General features: G+C 43.4%; 1 protein-coding gene across 1 annotated transcript; it reads right to left on the bottom strand.

The window, feature by feature from the left end:
• Positions 1 to 7,911: 7,911 nt before the first annotated feature.
• Positions 7,912 to 10,231, bottom strand: LOC145514811 (uncharacterized). Its single transcript, XM_081513668.1, has 2 exons — positions 9,949 to 10,231; positions 7,912 to 9,645 (listed from the first exon to the last, which is right to left on the bottom strand). Exon 2 carries the CDS (start codon positions 9,162 to 9,164, stop codon positions 8,739 to 8,741), a length of 426 nt encoding a protein of 141 aa, XP_081369794.1. The 5' UTR covers positions 9,165 to 9,645; positions 9,949 to 10,231; the 3' UTR covers positions 7,912 to 8,738.
• Positions 10,232 to 15,922: the final 5,691 nt, after the last annotated feature.

Raw genomic sequence — 15,922 nt, 5'->3', positions numbered from 1 at the left:
GTTCCACTCCCTTTTAGTGTGTTCTCTCGCCCATCCCAGCAGCAGTACCCTCACCCTATGGGGAAGCAGTGCTGGAGAAGAAGGACTGGTGTGGGCCCCTGGCATGAGTTGGGGCATTGCCTGTAGCAGTCTGGCTGGGGTCAGAGGCCCAGGCTGCTTCCGATGTGCTGCCTGTGGAAGAACCAGTAATGGCTGCCCTGCCCTGCTTGGATAACACATCAGGTCTGAGTCACAGCTGTGCCTCTCTGCTGAGCCCTCTGCCTGAGCCTCGGCAGCCCCTGGCCCAGTGTAGAGTTGTGTCGTGATGCAAGCTGCTGGAGCTCTCCCCTGTCTCAGGCTGGGGTGTGCTCGGGGGCAGCGCTGTGCCGTCTCCGTCTGCTGGCTCTGCCCTGCTTCGGGCGCAGGCTGGTGGTCGTGTCCTCCTCTCGAGTGGAGTCCAGGCTTTCCGAGGCCTCCTTAGTCCCACCAGCCCCCCAGCCAGCTGCGGGGGCTTGTGCTCCCGGAGTTGGACCCCAGGGCTCGGGTGCTGGTTTGTGTCTTGAATGACTCACTCCCAGGGCGAATCTCCACCCGTGTAATCCCTTTTTGCCTCTGGCACTCTCCCAGGATCGCAGGTCCCAACCTGTTTCTCTTCCCTTCCCACCTGATTCTGCTGCATGCACCTTTCGTACCACCTTGGTTGTATGGCAGTCTCCTTGCCAGTCTCCAGTTAGTTTCAGTGTGAATTGTTCCACATGTGATGGTATTTCTGATGTGTCCACAGGGGCAGGTGAGTTCTGCATCCTCCTATTCCATCACCTTGCTCTTCACCCTTTCATCACTGATTTCTAGTATCACCTTTATTACGTAGAAACTAGATATAAATCATGTAAAATTGAATCACAAGTTTTAATCTAGATTATCTATATGTCTTATTGATCTACTTATTATTCTTATACCAATTGTCCTAATTATTATGGCTTCATTTTTGTATTTGCTACAGCATTGTTCTTTTACAAATTGTCTTACTAAAATCTTGTGTATTTCTCTTTTGAATTAATTTTATAATTAACTTGGCAAATTCCTGGAAAATCCTGAGAGTACTTTTATTGTGATTATTTTGGATTTACAGATTAATTAAAAGATTGAAGAAATTCGTTGCTAACACACTGTCTTGCAAATGTATTAAAGGAGGTTTTCAGAATGAAAGGAAATGACTACAGATAGCAGAAAATGATGAGTACCAGAAATGATAAATCGTGAGTAAATAAATTGTGTACATATGTTTTTAAACTCAATTTCCTTTGCAATCTTAGACTGCAATGTTAGACTGTGTAAAGTGCTGATTATAAGAATGTATTCTTGGGTTATAACATACATAGGTGTTATACATACATAATATATATGGCAATTGAGGGGAGAGAATTGGAACTACCTTCTTAAGCTGCTATATTTTACTTGTATTAAGTCAGTATTAACCTAAAGTAGATTGTGACAGGTAATATTTATATCATAACTCTTAAAGTAACTATTAAGAAATAGGAATTTTGTTAAAAATCAACAGAAGAATGAAATAGTTTCATTAAAAAATTATTAAACACAAAAGAATACTGTAAAGGAGGAACAGAGGAAGAACAAAGATTGGAGACATGGAATTCTCCACCCAACAGCAGAATGCACGTGCCTTTTAAGCATACATGGAATATTATCCAAAACATAATATTTTAGGGAACAGTAAACTACAACCCAAGGGCCAGGCACCTAATTTTTCAAAACTATTTTAAGTGTGTAATTCATTGGCATTATTTACATTCATAATGTTGTACAACCATCACCATTATCTATACCTGAAATTTTCATCATCCACAGCATAGTCTCTGGACCCATTAAATGGTAATTCTCCATTCCCCATGCCCTCCAGCCCATGTAATCTACTTTCTGTTCCTATGAATTTATTTATTGTAGACATTTTATATAAGTGAAATTACACAGTATTTGTCCTTCTGTGTCTAGCTTATTTCACTTAGCCTAATGTCTTTAAGTTCTGTCCATATTGTAAGCATATATCAGAAGTTCCTTCCATATTATAGACAAATAAGATTCCATTATATTTATCTATTATACCACATTTTGTTTATCCAGTCATATGTTGATCAACACTTGGCTTGTTTATATCATTTAGTTACTGTGAAAAATGCAGCAGTGAACACTTATGTGCAAGCAAGTATCTCCTGAGTCCTGCTTTCAGTTCTTCTGAGAGGTGGAACTGCTGGTAATCTTATGTTTAACTTTTCGAGGGACCACTGAACTGTTTCTCACTGCATCATTTTCTACTACCGCTAGCTATGTATTAGGCTTCCAATTTCTCCACAGCCTTAATATATTTAAAAAACACTGACATCATTTTTTTAAATGATTTTTGTTCCAATTAGATGAGAAATTAACAGGAAGAAATGTCGGAAATCTAAATTATTTAGAAATTTGGAATAATTTGGAAATTAAGCAATATATTTCTGAATAGCCTGTGAAAAGGGGAAATTAAAACACATTTCTTTAAAAAATGTATTCATTTTTACTTTTGCCTATGCTGGGTATTCATTGCTGTGCACAGGCTTTCTCTAGTCTTGGTGACGGGGCTGCTCTTTGCTGTGGTGCCTAAGTCCCTCACTGGGGTGCTCTCTCTTATTGGGGAGCACGGGCTCTAGGCGGTGGGCTTCAGTAGTCGTGGCACAGGAGCGTAGTGCCCCACGGCATGTGGGATCTTCCCAGACCAGGGATCGAACCCACGTCCCATGCCTTGGCAAGCGAATTCTTAACCACTGGCCACCAGGGAAATCCAAGATTGTTTCTAAATGAATAAAACAAACCCACAGTGTATCAAAAATTATGAAATGTAGCTAAACCAACATTTACGGTTAAGATGGAGTGCTTCTCCCCTTCTATTAGGAATAGGCAGGGATGTCAACTCTTGCCACTTTTATTCAGTATTATAATGGAGGTTCTAACTAGAATGATAAGGCAAGAAAAATCAAGGTATAAAGACTGGAAGGGAAAAAGTAAAACTTTTTCTAATTATGAATTAATGAATTTTACAACATTGCAAAATACAGTCTACCATGCAATTATTAGTTGCATTTCTATGTACAAACAATAAACAACCCAAAATGAAATTAAGAAATCAATTTCTTTCACAATAATAAGATATTTTGCAATGCATTTAACAAAAGCAGTGCAATATATCTGAACACTAAAAGCTGTAGAGCACAGCTAGAGAAATTAGAGAAAATCTCAATAAATGGAGACATATTCCAATGTTTTAGAAATGGATTATGAGATACCTGCATAACTCCATAATTTAATAAAAATTACTAAATTATACCCTTATAATTGGTGGGTTTTATGGTATGTAAATCATACCTCAATAAAGCTGTTAAAAATTGTTTTTTAAATGACCTTTCTGGTTATAGGTGCTAGGATGCATTTGTGTCAGAAAGCTATATTTTATTAATATGTTTGCACTCAAAATAAAGACTGCTGAAGTAAATATGCAAGTTTATTAAAACCAAGATAGTTTTATATTCCTAATTCCAGTCTCTAAGTCTTAAACTGCTAAACATTCATCATCATACATTTCAACTTCTAAACTTGTACTCTCACATCCATACATGACCACTGGAAAAACCATAGCCTTGACTAGACGGACTTTTGTTGGCAAAGTAATATCTCTACTTTTAAACATGCTATCTAGGTTGGCCATAACCTTCCTTCCAAGTAGTAAGCGTCTTTTAATTTCATGGCTGCAGTCACCATCAGCAGTGATTCTGGAGCCCAAAAAAGTAAAAGTCTGACACTGTTTCCACTGTTTCCCCATCTATTTCCCATGGAGTGATGGGACCAGATGCCATGATCTTGGTTTTCTGAACGTTGAGTTTTAAGCCAACTTTTTCACTCTCCTCCTTCACCTTCATCAAGAGGCTCTTTAGTTCTTCTTCACTTTCTGCCATAAGGGTGGTGTCATCCGCATATCTGAGGTTATTGATATTTCTCCTGGCAATCTTGATTCCAGCTTGTGTTTCTTCCAGCCCAGCGTTTCTCATGATGTACTCTGCATATAAGTTAAATAAGCAGGGTGACAATATACAGCCTTGACGTACTCCTTTTCCTATTTGGAACCAGTCTGTTGTTCCATGTCCAGTTCTGACTGTTGCTTCCTGACCTGCATACAGGTTTCTCAACAGACAGGTCAGATGGTCTGGTATTCCCATCTCTTTCAGAATTTTCCACAGTTTATTGTGATCCACATAGTCAAAGGCTTTGGCATAGTCAATAAAGCAGAAATAGATGTTTTTCTGGAACTCTCTTGCTTTTTCGATGATCCAGCGGATATTGGCAATTTGATCTCTGGTTCCTCTGCCTTTTCTAAAACCAGCTTGAACATCTGGAAGTTCACGGTTCACATATTGCTGAAGCCTGGCTTGGAGAATTTTGAGCATTACTTTACTAGCATGTGAGATGAGTGCAATTGTGCGGTAGTTTGAGCATTCTTTGGCATTGTCTTTCTTTGGAATTGGAACGAAGACTGACCTCTTCCAGTGGTTTTTCCAGTGGTCATGTATGGATATGAGAGTTGGACGGTAAAAAAAGCCGAGCGCCGCAGAATTGATGCTTTTGAACTGTGGTGTTGGAGAAGACTCTTGAGAGTTTCTTGGACTGCAAGGAGATCCAATCAATCCATCCTAAAAGAGATCAATCCTGGGTGTTCATTGGAGGGTCTGATGTTGAAGCTGAAGCTCCAATACTTTGGCCACCTCATGTGAAGGGTTGACTCATTGGAAAAGACCCTAATGCTGGGTAGGATTGGGGGCAGGAGGAGAAGGGGACGACAGAGGATGAGATGGTTGGATGGCATCACCGACTTGATGAACATGGGTTTGGGTAGAATCCAGGAGTTGGTGATGGACAGAGAGGCCTGGCGTGCTGCAGTTCATGGGGTCGCAGAGAGTCAGACACGACTGAGCGACTGAACTGAACTGAAACTTGTACAATTATTTATTTGTGTCCACAGCCATAAAAAATTGGAATGTGTATTTTTTGTGTTATTTGTTAAAACTATTATATTATGTTGTTTACTACAAGGAAGAGAAAATAGGGTGTCTTGGGTGAAAACGAAGCTAAGAATTGTGGCTCTCTCTGCGTGCTAAGTTGCTTCAGGATTCGCCAGGTGAGAATACTGGAGTGGGTTACCATGCCCTCCTCCAGGGGATCTTCCCGACCCAAGGACCAAACCCGTGTCTCTTATGTCTCCTGTATTGGCAGGCAGGTTCTTTACCACTAGTGCCACCTGGGAAGCCCGTGGCTTCTATAGGTTACAATCATTTCAGTAATCCACATGGCAGTCAAGCCGTTACAGTGAAAAGTTATGTCTATTAGACATAACTGACTATTAGATATAGTCATAACTGTAGTTATAACTATAGTTATAACTACAGTCATATAGTTATAACTATAGTCATAACTATAGTCATATAGTCATAACTATATGACTATATATATAACTACAGTCATATAGTTATAACTATAGTCATAACTATAGTCACAACTGTCTATTAGACATAACTTAGGAGACTGGCAATTAGATTTCCCACAGCGAGGGACTCTTCGATATTGCTAGACTTCTCAGTGTGAAGACTTCACACATCATGTAATCCCTCTATTAAATATCTTCCTTTTAGGTGGGTAAGTTCCCTGTGAAGCAGCACCTGCCTTGTTACTTTTATTATTTTCAAGAAATGTGAATTCACTTCTTTCTTAATTTTGGTTTCTCTGGGGAATGAAGTTAGATATTAATTTGTATACTAATCTTACTGTCTTCTTAGAAGTAAGAGAAATAATAAAGCAAGTTTTGTTGGGTACCTGACCCTGTGTCTTACAAGTCCGTACAGAGAACGTCAGGGGAAGTGTTAATGCTGTTTTCATTGTGTATGCCCCTCATCTTTGAAAGGGCTTCCCTGGTGGCTCAGATGGTAATGAATCTGCCTGCAATGCAGGAGGCCTGGGTTTAATCCCTGGGTTGGGAAGATCCCCTGGAGGAGGGCAGGACAACCCACTCCAGTATTCTTGCCTGGAGAATCCCATGGACAAAGGAGCCTGGTGGGCAACAGTCCATGGAGTTGAAGAGAGTTGGACACGACTGAGCAACTAAGCACACAAGCACATCTTTGAAAAGTTCTTAATGCACCATAGTCCTGTTCACACACTGACTAAATAAAGAGCGGTAAATACCACCAGGCATCTGAATAAACAAATCTCAGTGTTCAACTTGTGGACACCTATCTAGACTCTCATGGGCAGTTTCACTCCCTGCCTCTACAGTAGCTGATTCTAAGAGCCTTGCCCCCAGCCCCATCTTGGTCTTGGGCGGGGCAGGGAATTCAGGCAAGTGTTAAGCAGATTGTGCCTGAAGTATTTCATAGTAGCAAGTGATTGGGTGGACAGATCTTTTATAATAGCAGGTTTTTTTCAGGGAAAAGAGGAGCAGCTAGTGCTGCCAGGTGAAAAAGGGATCCTTAAATGGGAGATTTAGCACTAAGACCATGAAGAGGTTAGAGACCGTTGAGTTCAGCATCAGACAAATGAGAAAGAGAAAACTGAGACTCGGAAACCAAGTGGGTTTACCCCAGGGTTAGCCGAAACTGACCGCTTCCTGCTCAGTAGCTCTTTCCTCCTCCTCACTAATAAGTCCTCGATTTTGTGCAGAGTGGCAGCGTTCCCAGAGTGAATCACCTTCTCAGCCTTCCTTGTAGCAAGGGATAAAGACCTATGTCCCTTCTCACAAGGGAGATGTAAGCGGAGGTCATCGGATGGGTTTTGGAGAAAGCTTTCTAAAGGGAGAAGTTAGACTTCTTTTTGTCTCTTCCTTCCTCCTTCCTTGTGCAGACACAAGGCTAGTTGTGTCTAGCACAATCTAACATTGTGACTTTTTATTATTTCTGGGTGTGAAAACTTTTTCTTTTCAAGCAATACCTCTTTCTGGCAATCTATCAAATATTGGTGGAGAAGGAAATGGCAACCCACTCCAGTATTCTTGTTTGGAAAATCCCATGGACAGAGGAGCCTGGCAGGCTGCCGTCCATAAGGTCGCAAAGAGTCCAACACGACTGAAGCGACTTAGCATCGAGTATTGGAGGAATCCATTCATGAATGCTACAGATCTTACTTGAATTTGTATCTAGCTTTTCTTATGGAAGCAAAGGACATACCAAGGTTCTACAGAACCTGAGAAGGACAAGAAGCTTCTCAGCAAGACACGTGCTTGTTTCTCAGTTTCTATTGAGCCCTCACTGTGAACCCCCAGCACAGTAACTTCTGCTGGTTGCTGTAAGAGGGGATCAGCACCAGCTCAGAGAGGACAGTAACACCATCAACAAAAAGGCAGAGAGGGAAGTAACACACTGAAGAAGGAGCAAAGTTCTGGAGGAAGAAAGGGGCAACATTGTTAGAGCTTTATGGAGAAGTACGTAGTGGAAAGAGAAATCATTATATACTTTTGGATTTCTGGGCCAGAGAAGAAAGGGCATTTTTTTTTTTTTTTTTAGAAAAGTTCATGCCCTTATCACTTTTCTCCTTTTAAAGAAAGATAAGAGACTGCCTATAGTGGAGGAATAGAGTAGACCTGACTTTGTTCAGCCAAGTCTTCTTCTCAAGAGAAGCAAAGATTGTCAGGTTTGAATGAAGCAGAGAGAAGCCTAAGAGGCCGTTTCAGCTGCAGCCTCCTAGGGGAGATGCTATTTTAAAAAAGAAGTATAAAACGTGAGAAACACGGCACTTAATGTTTAACTCCATGAAATGAAAATAACTGGAAAGTGAGTTAGTAGTAGCTAAAGGGTGAGGATGTTTATCCAGGAAGCACACCTTGATGGCCAGAATCGTCTATTTTTTTTTTTTTTAATTAAAGGAAAGTTGAGTATCAAGAGGATATAGAGATATAATCGACCTTACACACTTTGTGCGCTTAAAATACAATCCTGGTGTTTGTTCTCATCTCAGAAGCGTTGGCTTGGTCTTTGTTACCTATCGGATTTCAGGAAGGCTGACTTGAGATGCGGCGTTGCCATTTCCCGGGCCCTCACTTATTTTTTTTCCGGCGCTGTCAGCCAGATCCTTTGTTGTGCCTGCTCAGCATTCATTCTCTCTGCCCTCACACCTCCAGACAGTGGGATGGGGATTTTTCCCCGGCCTTGCAGGAAGAGCTCCGGACGGCCACCGTCTCAGGCATCGGATAAAGGACAGCTTTAACCAGCCAGTGGGTGTCGGGGCTGGGTCGGCGCCACCCCGGGAGCAGACAAGCTTTTGTGTCGGTGTTTGTCTCCGCGGCCGTCCGACCCCCGGGCCGGAGGCGCGGGCCGCGACCCCCGAGGAGGCGGGGCCTCCGAGCCGGGCTCCGCCCGGTGTGGATTTCGCGGTCGCCGCCGCCGCCTTCGTTTGTTCCGTTACCTCGCCCTGTCCTGAGCTAAGAACGCCAGACGTGGCTGCCCAGGAGCCCTCTATGGCCGTCATCCCACCCAACTCCGCATTTTGCTTTTCCCCCTCGCTTTCTCATTTTTCCTCGTTAACAGCATCCTGGCGGGGCGCTTGGCAAAACTCAGGCTAAAAACAGAGAAAAGAGAGAAAAAGGACAAATTCGGTGCACCTGCCTCGTTCCTCCAGAGTTTGCGAAGGATCTTAGCCATGTCTGAGTCGGGGGAGATAAGTGAATTTGGCTACATCATGGAATTGTTAGCCAGAGGCAAGGTAAGTGCCGGGGCGCGCGGAGCTCCGGCCTGGGTACCCCCCCACCCCGCCGCCCCCGCCTCCCCGGGCACTACTTGGCCTGTGGCTGCAGGTGGCCCGGGCCCTGGCAGCCCCCGGGGAGGGCGGGACTGGAGTCCCAGGTCCGTGTTCTCAGCCAGGACGCCCCAGCCGCTGCCGAAAGCAAAGCAGACGTCTGACCTCCCATTCTCTCCACCCTCATTAATTGCGCGGCATCTCTGAATGAGAGCCAAAAAGGACTTGGCCATCTGGGTGACGGCGGGGGCTCTGGGGACCGAGAGGGGCAAGGTCTCAGCCTGCGAAGATGGGGAGGAGGGCCGGGCGTTGGCCAGGGGGCGCTCCTCGACGCGCCCAGGGCTCCTAAGCGTGGTTGACATCGTGTGGTTGACCTGGTCTGTCCAGGCGCAGAGCGCGGAGGGAAGGTTGGACCAGACGGTGGATAGGCTATGAGGCTGGGATCGGGTTCACGCAGTCCGACCTTACGGCGGATAAGTAGGGGCAGAACCCCGGTTCGCCCTGCTCTGGTGTTTTCAGGTCCTCGGCCGTTGTCCCAGGCCCGGAACATTTCAGGCATCCTTCCTTTGGAGGGGAAAGGGAGATGCGAAGGCGCCAGATTTCAGCCAGGTACCTGTTTCGGAGTCCTTTCGAAATCCAGGCTGGCGCTGTCTGTGGCGCCTCGTGACCACGCCCTCGGCCGGGCGGAGTAGCGCCTCGCTGAAGCGGAAAGCCTTGCCGGAGTCTGCCCTCCGAGCTGCATCTGGGAAAGTGCCTGGAGAGGCTCCTATGTGGTTTACAGGCGGGAAGAATTGGGAAATGTGAAGGTGGCGCGCTGCGCGGTCCGCCGGGATTCGCCTGTGCCTAGAAAGCGAGAAACGGCGTCTGCATTTGTCCTCTGCACCTGGAGTTTCGAGAAAAGGTTATGGCACAGACGAGAAAAGGATGCCCTGCGCAAGGTCATCATAAAAAGAAAGGTGATCTGCAGCTGTGCTGTAAGCCCCTGGAACATGAGTCTCCTGTCTCACCAACCCCAGCAACGTGGATGCTTCAGACCAGACAGTCCCACGGCTGGGGAGCAGGTTAACGTCCTCCCCCACCGAAGGGTCCCTGGCTAACTGTGGACCTCCTGAATTCTCTTGTTGTGCAAACACGGAATACACTCACCCAAAACAGAACGCTTATTCACTTTTCATTAGTAGAGTTGCTGTTTCAGGCCATCCCTGCCGTTTACACCCCAGACCAGAAGTACAAACGGAGGACACCGGTTCGACTTCCTTTCGTGTCCTGAGGCTCCATCCTACACTTCGAGGGGCCTCCAGCACATGCGTAGGCATCTCCAAGCTCTCTGTCGCCCCAAACAGCTTCCCCTTGTCCAGGAGCACCTTCCTTCCCCACTCCCGGTCTGGAGTGCATACCACAGCCCTCTCCACCGTCTGGAGGATCCACCCTGGGGAGAGAAGTTCAGAAGGAAGTGCTGAGCCAGGAGGCTGGCTTCCAGGGGGCAAGAACCTGGCCTGTCTAAAGCACACAGCAGGAGCCTGGTTGCCCAGGAACCAGACGGGGGAGGAGGATGCCTTTTGTTGGTTACAAAATAAATGGACCACCCTTGATGGGATCAGCAGTAGAACGACTGACAGGTCAGTTTAGGCCCCTGGTGCTCAGATATTCTTCAGAGTTAGCTGGAATTGCATTCGTTGGCTAATACTGTCCTTCAGTAAGCAGGCAACACTTGATACTGGGAAAGAATAGTTTTGAGGTAGGATCCAGGGATCTGCAAGTTGACATCCCAGGTGATTATGAAGCAGGCAGGTGAACGTCTCATAAACACTAAATGGGCAAGGAGGGCAGAATCATTAATGAACCCTTAGAACGTCTTATAATAAAGTCAGGTGAAGAAAACGAACCTCTGCAATTAGCATTGTGTTTCACAGTATGCTCACTGTAGTGAAAACTCACAACTCAAAACCTTCTGGCTTTATCCACTGAATTTCTCTGCCTCACTCTCCACTAGGTGGACCCTCTTCACTGGCCTTCAGTAATGGGCCTGCAGCTGAAGTAGAGGCATGAGCTCAACTGACTTCCAAAGTCAGAGGGGCAGGTGTGGCTGTGAAATCTCTGGGGTGGGAAAGTGGGCTCTCACAGTAGGGTGTCTGCCTTTTACTTGGTGGAGTGAGGGGTCAGGAGTAGCCTCTTAACCATTACAACTCAAGCTTCTTCTCTGCCCCCTGTCCTCACAACTCGGCTTCTACCAGTTCTGCTTACACCCTCCTTATGTATGTGATTATACAGGATTTGAACACTGAACACCTTACTGAGCATTAGCCATGGACTAACAGACTTTTGAGGTTTGACTTGCTTTCTTTTCCTCTGAGAAGTTAGGTTCCACCTTGTAGCTCAAGTTGGTAATGTAAAGAATAATATGAAATGGATCTAATTACACCAGGTGCATGACGTTTAAAACAAAAGAGTTGAGGCTCTTGTTTTTCTGCTCCCTCCCCTTTCCTCCCCTTCCTTCAAAGTTGGGACCAGTGAGTTGACCATCATCATAATTTCTTTCACTTTTCTCTGATGGCTTTAAAATTTTAAAACATTTAATATATGGTTATTGCAAAATATTCAAACTTTACTGAAAATTTTACAAAGTCAAAGGTGGAACTTCACTCCCACCTCCAATCTGCTGCATTTCCCAGAGGCAGCAGTTTGCTTTGTGTCTACTTCACATTAAATCAGCCTGCTGTTGTGTTCTCTGAATGTGGGAGGTGAGCCTTTCATCTTAGGGTAACATAAAACCCACATGATGAGCTTGATCAGCTTATTTGACTCTACTGTGATGATTACTTTAATATTTAAAGTACACAGTGATCTCTACCATTGTGGTCTTTCTGTTCATCCAGCGATACCCTATGAGTATGGGTAATACCTATGATAATTCTCAAGAGGTTTAAAAATCAACGTAAATGGACTCCTTATATTTCACTATCACAGAAATTTGTACCATTTCTGGAAGCCACTTTCTGAAGTTTGCTGGTTTTTTTTTTTCCAAAAAAAGTCATATTTTGTATTGGGGCATAGCCGATTACCAATGTTGTGATAGTTTCAGGTGAACAGCACAGGGACTCAGCCATACATACATATGTATCTTTTCTCCCCCAAACTCCCTTCCCTTCCAAGGCTGCCACAAAACACTGAGCAGAGTGCCATGTGCTATACAGTAGGACTTTGTTGGTTACCCATTTTAAATATAGCAGTATGTAGATGACCAACCCAAACTTCGTAACTATCCCTTCCCCCCATCCTTTCCCTGTACAGCCCGCTGGCCTGCGCCACCCAGAAACCACAAGTTCCTTCTCTGAGTCTGTGAGTCTCTTTCTGTTTTGTAAGTTCACTTGTATCATTTCTTTTTAGATTCCACAAATAAGGGATGTCATACGATATTTCTCCTTCTCTGTCTGACTTACTTCACTCAGTATGACAGTCTCTAGGTCCATTCATGTTGCTGCAAATGACACTATTTTATTCTTTTTAACGACCAGGTAATATTCCATTGATACAAGTACCACATCTTTCTTATCCAGTCCTCTGTCAAGCTGTGAACATTCAGGTTGCTTCCATGTCTTGACCATTGTAAACAGTGCTGCAGTGAACACTGGGGTGCATGCATCCTTTCAGATCATGTTTTTCTCTTGATATATGCCCAGGAGTGGGTCATGTGGTAGGTCTATTTTTAGTTTTTTAAGGAACCGTCATAGTGTTTTCCATTGTGGCTGTACCAATTTACATTCCCACCAACAGTGTAAATGAGTTCCCTTCTCTCCACACCCTCTCCAACCTTATTGTTTGTGGATTTTTTGATAATAACCATTCTGGTTGGTATGAAGTTATATCTCATTGTAGTTTTGATTTGCATTTCTCTAATAATTAGCAATGTTGAACACCTTTTCATGTGCTTCTTGGCCATATGTATGTCTTCTTTGGAGAAATGTCTGTTTGGTCTTCTGCCCATTTGTCGATTGGGTTGTTTGTTTAGATGCTGTTAAATGTCACGAGCTATTTGTAAATTTTGGAGACTAATCCCTTGTTGGTCAGATCCATTTGCAAATATTTTCTCCCAATCTGTGGTTTTGTTTTGTTTTTCTTCTGTAACTCATCTCTTTGGACTAAAAGAGAGCTTTCCAAATCTGTGATCAAAATCTAGCATTACACAATGCAGTGTTTTCAAACTGTTTTGGTCTCTAGGAAGATGTACCTTATTAATTTGTTATCATCTCCATACATTTATTTTTTCCACACCATTGTATACTTTTCTAGAATCATATAATGAAAACTTGATGACAGGAAACATAGAAGAATTTATATTTAGTCTACATCTTTATTTAGAGTTTAAACATATTTATATTTATTTATGTATTCATAGCCAGAAAGCACTTATTTCCTACAGTTCAATAGTTACTGTTAGGGCACATCCAAAGAGTATGATAGTTTGAGCAAAATAAAGAGGCTTTGGAAAGCTTACATTTAATTTTAATCGAGAAACAGTGATGATTTCATTACTTGGTGAATTATTACTTTTAACTTTGAATATCTTTGTTGCACAAAGAATTGAAGAACTTTTATAAACACAAAATTTGCTTTCAAACAAGAAGATGCTTATACACTGAAAGAAGTATGTTTAGAAAATCCTCACATCTAGACTAATGTGAAGTCTTAAACATCTCCTTGGACCAAAACAAAAATACCACCAAATGATCTGTTTCTGAAGACTCAATAGATAGTTGCTCACACAACTGAATCTAAACTGGGTGATAATACTAAGGTTGTATCCATGGCAAAGTGTTCTTTAAAATATTTTTTTATATCTTGGGATTGGGTAAAGTGTTTGTGTTGTAGGGAGAAGGGAATGCAAAGAGAAGATTTAGGTGTTAGCAATATCACTTGAAAACAGCTGATTTTGTAAATATCAGAATTTTCCTCTGATGTCTTTTACTATATTGCTCAAAGATAATTTGGGAGGGAAAAACTTTCTCTGAAATGACTTTGTCAAAGAATGTTTAATCACATTTTCTATGAAATTGTAAATTATGTGTTAGATGCTTACCTGTGGGCAGTGCTAAAGTGGGGAGGCTAGAGTGAGTCTCAGGTTTGAATCTTAGCTCTTGGTATGTAGGCATGTGACCTTGACAGTATTACTTAATCTCTGGATAAAGCTGGAGAGAAGTTGGCATTGTTACATGTCCCCTCTGAAGGGAAGTATACCTATTTCACAGGGTTATTGCAAGGATTAAATGAATATTTTGTGCAAAGTTCCTAACGCTGTTATTAGCACCTAGTAGGCCTTCAGTGAGTAAACCTATTACATCTACTTACTTTGACAACAGGTTTTGGTCTTGAGACACCTTATATGCAAATTATGGTCATTAACAATGGGAGGTAGAGGTGCCAGATAAAATACAGGATGTAGAGTTAAATTTGAATTTCAGGTAAACAACCAATTTTTTAATCTAAGTATATCCCATTCAATATTTGAGATATATTTATACTAATAAAAAGTTCATTATGTATGTGAAATTCAGATTTATCAGGGTGTCCTGTGTTTTTATTTGCTAAAACTAGAAACCCTAAATATAGGAATAGTGAGACGCAGTTAAAGGGAGCTGCTGCTGCTGCTGCTGCTGAGTCGCTTCAGTCGTGTCCGACTCTGTGCGACCCCATAGACGGCAGCCCACCAGGCTCCGCCGTCCCTGGGATTTTCCAGGCAAGAGTACTGGAGTGGGGTGCCATTGCCTTCTCCGAAGGGACCTGCTAACAGTCTCTAAATATTATCGATGTTCACCCTAAGTTGGCTAAAGGACCCCATTGTCTACCGGTTACGCAGCCAATATACTCCTGTCATTAATGGGAAAATGTCTGCCAGGGCAGCGCTGTGTACCTCTTATCAACTCTGAAATTGTGGGTCTGGTGCTATCAGTTAGACGATGAGTGCCTCCTGGATTTTCTTTTAAACAAACAAAAGCTTGAAATGGATGGGGAGATAAGGTTTATAAAACATCAAACATGAGTGTATGGAATAAGAGCATGTAATCGTTTTAAACTGAGCAGTAAGGGGAGTGCTCCAGCAGCTCAGAGTAAGTGGAACTGATCAATGAGAACTAGACTCATGAGGATGGAGACTAGATTTGCAGCTTGAAAGGTGAGCAGGAGTTGGCCCACCAAGGGAAATCTGAACTTCCTGGCTGGCTGGCTGGACTCCTCTCCTCTGAGGTTGTTCCCATAGAAACACTTTATGACAGGTAAGCTTGGCCTGTCAGAGACTTAGGTCAATAACTGGTAAATGTCATTTATTGTCCCTTTACCTATAACTTCCTGATACCCAGCGGCACAGACAGTGCATGTGCCAGTCTACTGGGATACCCTGTGGTTGCCTTCATTGCCACCTTCCTCATCACCCAAGTCCAGGACTCTCTTGTTTCCAAACAGGGGGCACGGTTTAGGGGTACGCTGGCCATGTCGCCTGGTCGCTCATCCCTGCTCAGGATGCACTCATAGAATGAGACTCTGGCTGTTTGACCTCAGACCGAACAGACGAAGAGCCAGCGGTGCCTCATGGCACTGACTGAGATACGCATCAGGTCATTAGGACGTGACTCAGCCTGGAATTTAATCTCTTGTTGGGTATTAGGAATCAGTGTGGAAAGAGAGCTGGTTAATTTAATGAATAGTGTATAGCCTAAAGGGTATCAGGTTTATATTTTAAGTGTGAGCTCATGAACATTTTTTGGGCCTTTATTTTACCAGACCTGAATAATACGTGTGTGAGTGTGAGTGTGTGTGTGTTTCAGGAGTGGTGGTTGTTAGCAAGTGAAGGAGGAGAAATTGTCCTTTTGGACTTCATGAAACAGATAGATTCAAAACAGCTCATGCCCCTGTGATAGAAGAGCAATTACACAATGCCAACAAGCATAAGATATCATAATGTAGGCAAGAGTATGAAGGTCAAGGGACTGAGTGGGTGACAGATGTGGAATAGGCTTCCTTGTATTGAATTTTGACCCATGTTTTAAAAGAAACTTGGAAAAGAAGGTGCTAGGATACCCCAAACTGAGGGGCAGGAGGCACCAAGGGATAGTATATACAGGACAAA

The sequence above is a fragment of the Giraffa tippelskirchi genome, chromosome 7 (assembly GCF_054371585.1).
Source record: "Giraffa tippelskirchi isolate mGirTip1 chromosome 7, T2T-mGirTip1v1.2.pri, whole genome shotgun sequence".
Classification (NCBI taxonomy): Eukaryota; Metazoa; Chordata; class Mammalia; order Artiodactyla; family Giraffidae; genus Giraffa; species Giraffa tippelskirchi.
The sequence above is the reverse complement of the archived record's forward strand: the minus strand, read 5'-3'. Positions and strand labels throughout refer to the sequence as shown.